This window comes from Trichosurus vulpecula, chromosome 4, assembly GCF_011100635.1.
Source record: "Trichosurus vulpecula isolate mTriVul1 chromosome 4, mTriVul1.pri, whole genome shotgun sequence".
NCBI lineage: Eukaryota > Metazoa > Chordata > Mammalia > Diprotodontia > Phalangeridae > Trichosurus > Trichosurus vulpecula.
The window spans coordinates 296,215,981-296,224,184 of NC_050576.1; the positions used below are offsets into that span (position 1 = coordinate 296,215,981).

The 8,204-nt window shown below is 42.0% G+C and overlaps 1 protein-coding gene across 2 annotated transcripts in view; it reads right to left on the reverse strand.

The window, feature by feature from the left end:
* Positions 1 to 470: 470 nt before the first annotated feature.
* Positions 471 to 8,204, reverse strand: part of NRP2 (neuropilin 2) — a 151,170-nt gene continuing 143,436 nt past the window's right edge. The window contains exons 16-17 of one of the 2 annotated variants that reach the window (XM_036754602.1): positions 5,910 to 5,966; positions 471 to 4,036 (exon numbers count right to left, since the gene is read on the reverse strand). In XM_036754602.1, the coding sequence (XP_036610497.1) occupies positions 3,732 to 4,036; positions 5,910 to 5,966 (362 nt within the window). In that variant the 3' untranslated portion in view covers positions 471 to 3,731. The remainder of the gene's footprint in view (positions 4,037 to 5,909; positions 5,967 to 8,204) is intronic. The other variant, XM_036754601.1, reaches the window with a different exon arrangement.

An 8,204-nucleotide genomic window follows, 5' to 3' on the forward strand; every position in this document is an offset into this window, starting at 1 on the left:
TGGGGTCAGGAGTGAAGTAGGGCTAAGAAATGCTGGTTACGAAGACCTCGAAGATGGAAAGGTAGGATATGCTAGGGAACTACAAATTACAGAAAGGGTACGTTGTGGAGGTGGGGGGTGGGGGAGGGAGGCATGCCAGCTGGCTCTGTGATTTTCAGGTAAAGCTTTGGAGATACTGGTTAGAGCAGCTGTATGAAGGCTCTTTATCCATCCCTCAAGTTCTTCATTCTGCCATTTTTTCCCCTTAGTCACCTAACTAGCCAATTCATTTCAATTTCAATTCAATTAATATTTATTAAGTACCTACTATGTTGGAGCACCAGAGATAATGAAGATAAAAAAATTTAAAAACCACACTAGTTCCTGCCCTCAAGGAGCTAGCCACCCACATTTATTAAACACCCATTGTAGTGTGCAAAGCTTTACCCCAAGCCCTTTCGTCTTGAATAAAGAAGATGCAAAAAGAGTCCCTGGTATACTGTTTATTTAAATAGTAATTTTAAAAAGGCTTTATACAAATCATATAAACACAGTTTGTTGTTGCAGTTGATTTTTTACCTTGTGGAGAATCACAGTAAAAGCTCTCAAGTCCCCTATGATCTGACCCAGCCAGCGAATGGTGAAACACCTTCAACTGTGAGCCTTGGAAAAGTTAAGCCACTGTTTTCTTAACTTTTATTTCCCTTCCCCCACCCCGTGCTCATCCCAAAGCATCCCACCCCTACCAACCCCCTCCCCACCGAAGGGAGAAAGCAACCGCATGGCCCTCCTGACCACCCAGTCCATGAGAGCGTGGAGGTAATAGGTCATTCAGTACAAGGCATAGAATTGTGTCAATACTGTTGGTTGGGTTTACCTCACTAAGGAGGGTGAGCAAAGCATCACTGTAGAGAAAGAACAATGAATCGAATGCACCAATGTTTTGTTTCATTTTCCCTGTTCAAGTTAACAATAACACACTGTAGCACTGGATGGCCTGCTCTGGCTCGGCATTCAGAGCACAGTCAGATTCCCTGTACCAGCCGATGGGAAATATGAATGTGGGACTCTTAAAGCAGATGCGTGTTCCGTAGTGTACAACTCAGAGATGAACTACAGACCCGGAATGAGGCTAGCAGGTGGCACGGGGCCAAGTGCCCCATTACCAGGCCACGAGAGGGACAGTCAGCACAGAAATAGGTGTGGGGAAATCTTTGTCTTCAAGAGATTTGGGAAGATTCTTGGGTGCTTCCTTACTTCCCAAGCATCCCTCCTGTAACCAGTGTTACCTGAGGCCCTAAAGGCCTTACTGCAGGGAGAAGAGGAGGAATGATTGAACTGGAAACTTATTTCGGCATGCCCCGCTCGTAGGGTAGCATTGAGCCAAGCATGTGGGCTTAATAACTTTGCACTTCACCATTAACTAACACTGTGCCAAATTAAATGCCAAGAACAGCAGTACTCTCCTGCCCTAGATCAAAGTTACATTAACACTATTCAGTCCCACGTGACCATTCACATACACGGTACATACAGAGAACCCACATGCGCGCGCAAACATACACATATATGTATAAATATATGTAGATATGAACTCTCACTCTCTGTATGAATACAATACACTGTGACATTACCATTTTAACTATCAGGTCCATAAGTTAACATTTATAGGAACACATTTGTTCCATTCACCCTTCCCCTTAGCTTGGGTGTGAGACGAATGAAATTGTGCATGATAGTAGCAGCAGCAATGGTCTGACGAGTTTTACCATTCATGTGATAAGCTGGGTATGGTGGTCGGCTTTTTGGATGAGTGTTGCCTGCAAACAGGAAAATTCTTACACATTAATTTAAGCCTAAGTCAAGCTACTCTTATTTGGACAACCTTTCCTCTGCACAGTTTTCATTTTATTCCTGCCTACCCCCCCGCCCCTTCTGCAGCCAGGTGAGGTATGTGGAGGGCTATAACTCTTGACCCATTCAACCATCTGGGCAGGTCTTGTTCCATTAGTGGAGATCAGTGGAGAGTTCAGAGGAGTTCAGAGAAGCAGCTGGGCCAGGGAAGGATGAATGCCTTACTTGTATGATATAGCATGGATTTCTAGATAGAGGGAAAAAAATACTTCTTTTTCTTCTTCACTTTTCAAGGCACTTGATAACAAAAACTCATAAATCAAAGAGTGTGTGTATGAGAATGAGTAAGAAGCTGGATGTATCCCATGGTGAGGAGGGGAGGATGAAGTAGAGGTGTTAATATTTTGGTTCACACTGCCTGCTAACCTCTGGCAGGCTCTTGCACAACTTACTTTGACTCCCCGGGAAAGCCAAGGCTGTGGCTATAACCCAAAGCAGAAATCAGGGCTCATAGCTTAGAGAAGGGACTAATTAATCAAAATGTCTCCCTAGGGCAGTCCCCTCAACCCTTCCTACTTAACTATGGGATAACAGAGGTTAAACTGTTCTTTTTCTGTCCACTTTCTCCCCCTTCCTACCAAGTCAGGAGGCACCGTGGTGTAGCTGAACAAGCACCTAACAGAGTTTAAAAAACAAGGTTTCTTGTCCTGGTCCTACTACTAACAAGTTGTGTGACCTTCAATATGGTACATAATCTTCCTGGGCCATAAGTTCCTCAAATGAAGGAAATTCCTCAAATGTCTGAGGTCTCCTTTCCAGCCCTAACATGCTAGGATTCTAGTGGTCACCATACTCGATGTCTTATTAATAGAGGAAACAATAATTGTTTGTATTCTCATCCCCCTCCCCACCAAGAATATCAAACAAAGCTATCTCCTGGGGCTTGGAAAACTTACAAAGGTGTCTTTGTCTGTGGTGTTTTCATTTTTACAAGAACAAGGGGGGAATGGAAAAGAAAGAAAGAAAGTAAGAAAGAAAGCAACATCCAGAGGCCTTGTCAGGAAGGCCTCAGCCATCACGACAGACTCGGGTTCTGGATTTAATAAATGGCTCCTATTCACAAAGCACTTTAAGGCCCTTTAGTGGCTCCCAAGGAGGTGCTCCTATGGATTGTGACTTGTGAAGTTTCCTTTCTGTTTTGTTTTGAATCACACATAAGAAAAAGCTGCTGTTTCTGCTGACCCTCAAACGGCAATTTTCCCCTGGATAAGAAAAGTTAAAGGCAACAACATTCAATTTCAGTTCTAGGACTGACGGGAAACGGCAGCACACAGGCTCAGTTGGCAGAACCTGCCCCAGTAGCAAATCCCTTAAATCACAAGCCTATCTGAGAAGGGGATAAGCTGGACGGCTCTTTGTGTTTTATTTCTAAAGATAGACCAGCTGAAAAATCCCTCGCCTTTCAACCACCGATTAGGAAAAGAAAGTGGGGAGTAACGATCTGTACTTCTCACACCACAAAGGTCATTCTTTTCTTCTTCTTTGAGTCCTTCAAAGATGAAAATTAAAAAAAAAATTTTTTTTTAAAGAAAATCCTCAAACAAAAGGCAAAATCGGAATCCCAAGAGTCAAGCTCCTGTCCTTGTCCCAGCAGAGAGCAAGTCCTCATTACAGCCATGACTCAGCCACTGTGGTCCTGGGTGGGAGCCAGTCTCCCATGTGGGCCACACCTCCCTCTTCCCCACTTCCACTCCCCCAAGTCTGCCTTGCCCTCACTGTCTGTATTCTGGATCGGTTTGTTCGAGATTATGGCATTCAGTTCCCATAGAAAAAAAAAGTAATCTTCACCAGCCACTCTTGCTGGAATGAAACGTCAAATGTGATTCGGGTGCAATCAGTCATGCCTCTGAGCAGCACTTCTGGTGGTTTATTTTGACCTTGTGCTTAATGCCGTCATAGAGCTCAAAGTTGTAGTTCTCCAGTGTGGTACAGCTACGGGATGAGAGGCCTGTGTAGGAACATGTGCAATAGAGTAGTAAGCCAGCACAGATGGCCCCTAGCAGGACACCCAGGGAACTCATTGCAATGATGGTAACAAGGATGGGGTCCAGAGTATACAGCCAGCTCTTCTCCCTGTCCTCTTTGGGAAGAGCTGGACCGGTTGTTGGGGAGGATGAGTTACTCCAGTCCACTTCGTACTCATCTACAATACAAAAGAAGGAAGCTGATTGAGCATGTTAACATTCCATGGGTACCTACCAGTATGTATCTCATCACAATGGTTCTAAAAACAATTTTGTCATTGTATATAACATATGCCATAGATGTGTGTTATATTTAACATATACACACAGAGTTTATTCTTGCCCGCCTAATGCTGGCCTCTGAAGAGGTGACAGCTGTGCACTTGAGCTGGAGAACACTTAAACCCAGGCTCTAAAGAAACAACCAGAATATCTCCTGATGTTGGTAATCAGTGGAATAGATGTGTTTGGAAGCCAGTCCCTAGTTGCTTGTAACCAAGGGCAGAATGGAATTTGAATATGTAGAAGATAGAGTGTTAGTGTTGGGTTTGGGTATGAAAACAGAAAGAGCCATTAGTTAACCTGAATTCTTATAAGAGTGTCTCAGGGTAGAACTCTCAGGAGGTTTGAGTAGGGATTCGGAGTCTTTGGATGTCAGGAAGTTTTGGTCTGCCCCCTCCAGCAAATCTCCATTTATGGTGACTGAGAATTAAGGTGATGTGAACCAAGGGTGGCCAGCCAGAGATACTGAGACTTTGCAGGATCCCAAGGTTAATTTTCATGAAGAAAATTCTGATGTACTGGCATGGTGATGACAAAGCCCTGACAAATAACAGAGATCTAATTTGCATAGTTCATATCCCTGTAGTCTTTGCATAAAAAAGGCATTACTCAAAGGTAGATGGGGGGGGCAGATCCCTCTCTCCCAAGAGTTGCTTAGTGAGTAATTAATTGGTAACATGTTGAATAGATTCAAATTACCCAGGAAGAAGATTGGTAAGGTGGGTGGTTGCCCCAGGAGCTCAGAATACTTAAACAGCTTTTTAAAAATTTAGGCTCAAAACCAGAGGTCAAGAAAAGAACCAAAGGTCCTATACATAACAAAATGCTCACCGTAGCACATTTTGTGGTTGTAAAAAAATGAAAATAAACTAGGTGACCAATCATTGGGGAAAGGCTGAATTAACTGTGGTTTATGAATGTAATGGGACAAGATCGTGCAGTAAGAAATTACAAACATGAGAATTCTGAGAAACATGGGAAGATTTGTATGAACTATTATTGTAAAGGGAACTGAGCAAAACCAAAAGGATAAAATGCACAAAGACCCCAGCAATGTAAAGGAAAAAATCCCTGGTAATTGGAAAATCAGACAAGGAAACACACTTTCCTGTAGGGACTACCGAGATAAAATGTTGCACTTACATACTTTGAGACATGGTTACTGCATTGAATGTTCTTGCTTAACTGTTTTTTCTTTGTTATTAGGAAGGGCTCAGTTCCAGGGTGGTTTGGGGGAGGGGTGGCTATAGCTCAAATAATAAATACTTTGATGACTCTTAGTTCTTTCTTTTCTTTTTCTTGTTTTGGCCAAGTTATTGTTAGCACTCAAGCACCCACCTCAGAATCACAGACCCAAATGAGTACAAAAACAAAAGGCATCAACAAAACGTACAAAAATCAGTCAAAAATAATAAAATGGAATCTAGGATTACATAAAAATCATATGCCTCACGTAATTTTGATGTTCATGATGTTTACCTTAGAAGGAACCCCATCTTGTTTTGTTTTTAATAGTTAAGAGAGTAAAAGTGACTAGCCCAAGGTCATACAGCTAGTTAGTGGCAGAGTTGTATGAAGGTCCCTCTCTACTTTGACCTTGACAGGTAGATATGATATTTTCTAACTTTTTTCACCATTTTCATTCTTGGCCTTTGTTCTTCAACCTTTGCTCTCTAGGACTCTGGATAAGACTCCTGTCAAGCCAATCTTAAGTTTAGATAGGAATATCTTAAAAAAAAAAAGGAAAGGGATAGGTAGAAATCAGCTCACCTTCATCATCTTCATATCCCTCACTGTTTGGAATTCTTGTTATTTCTGGGATGTCCACTGTAATGAGAAACAAAGTAGAAGCTATTTTTATATCAATAATTGTCAGAAGGCAAGCTTTGTAGAGTTGGCTCCATTGTTTCCGCAGCAACCAGAAGAAAAAGAAAAATAACCCCCAAAGCTAGGTATCCAACAGGCAAAGATATTGTCACTTGTGCCTTCCTTCATAATAGCTGCCATTCATTATCAATATTATCCTCGATATTATCCTTAGACCTTTCAATGGTGTCTTAGCACTTGCCATTAGTCACTGTTATTGCTAAAGCCATTTTAGCACCACAAATTTCATCACCTCATATGCATACATCGAAGTGGACACAAAGCCTAAAGGGCTTCTCTCCTTGGGATTTCAAATAAATTTAAAGTAATTTAAGCGAGTCATGTATCATCGTTATATGTTTTACTGTAGGAGCGGAATTGGAAAAGAATGTTGGAATGACTGCCCATATCCACATATCTGCATTAATATCACTCATCTCTCCTGCCCAAGGTACTCTGTGTGTTGGCTTTCTTTCTGATTTAGAATAGATCAAACATTGGCACCCAATCTAGCTAGCCCAGGTTTGAATAGAGCTTAGTTAATTTACTCTGAAATTTCTCCAGTATTATCACTGTCTATCTTTTTCTTTTATATGATAATTTTGGGGGATAATACAGGTCTTTCTATTCACTACTCTGTCCATCTCCCAGAAATCACAGCTGAAGAGAGAAGAGAAAAAGCCAAGGAAAATTACTTGTCTAAAATAGTAAAACATTTTTTAAGAAAGTTAAATATGTGCCTCAAAAGCAGTAGGCTATTGTTTCTTCAGATCTTACAGGCTAATTTTTCGAGTTCACATCTTTGGCTCAGTACACCCCCATTGCATGTGCATGTGACCCTTTAAGAATTCTGTTCTGCCTAAAATTGTGCTTTCTGAATTTCAGCATAATTCTGAAGATTAATGCCAAGGACCTAAGGAAAAAATTTGAGAAGAATTAAAACACACCAAAGAAACTAACATAGGTCCCAAAAGTAGCCTAAAATTTTAACCTCTCCACATTATCAATTGGAAAATTTCTCAGCCACAACCTAAAATGCTGTCTGATCTGTCACTGTCACACCCCAGCTCCAGCTTCTCCCTGCAAGCCTGGCCTTTTAATCAATATAGGAAGTCCTCTGGCCTCCTGACTAAAGCACCAAGAATGCCTTCAAACTCTTACCCACCTTCATAGGGAGGGAACAAATAGAAAGCCCACTAACATCCCAATGGTCCAGGGCCTAGACAGTGTTTGCCATCCACAATGTTAATCACCACCCCTCTAACTCTCCAGGCTGTTCCTGGCTCTCTGACAGCAGGAAGACTGGCATCAGTGGGACCAAGCCAAGCATTTCTACCTTGGTTCCCATCCTCTTCATTATTCTTTCTGTGATGTTACAAAGCAGATTGTTTACTTGGAAGGAGAACATGAACAGGAACCAACAAGAGACAGGTGGTGTCCATCAGAAGGCTCAAGTAATGAATCTGGAGACCCTGGTTGCTTAGCTGTTTTTTTAAAAATATAAATCAAATCTTTCCTTGTTTTCACCTCCATCTAAAAAGAAATGGTATATGGGGGTGGGGGGGGTGGTGGGAATTGGCAGAAATCCCACCACACAGTATTTCCAACCAATAATCCAGGTGATGGATGCTCATATTTCTTAACATCCTCATAGCTAAAAGGCCCAGGATATTGGATGGGAGTCTATGGATCCACTCATCCACCAAGCAGCCTGACTTGCCAATGAAATCTGTGTCTGCTTCCAGGTGCAAAGGCCCCACCGAGGGAGGAGGAGCAGTTGGAAGTGAGAATGTGGCCTTATTCCATTTCATCCCCCCAGGAAAGGGATCAAAGTCAGGAGGCTTCTGGCAGCTGTCATTCAGCAGAAAATGACTGCTTCCAGGGAAAAGGGCAAAAAGAACACTAACCTTTAAGAAAAAGGAAAAAAAGCTGCCCTGACTTTAAGGGTTAGCTATGACTGGAGCAACAGCTTTCCTATACTGAGAAAGGAAGGACAGGTTCTTAGGCTTAAAGATAAAGAGCTAGAAGAGACTTTAAAAAGTCACTTGGTGCAATCTATTTTACAGATAGGGAAACTGAGGTCCAGAGATAAAGTGATCAAAACTACAAGGGTAGTAAGTAGCAAAGCTGACATTTCAACTCAGGTCTTCTTTCTACAAAGTAGTCACTCTTTCCTTGCTTTAGGGTAGCACTTCTGAG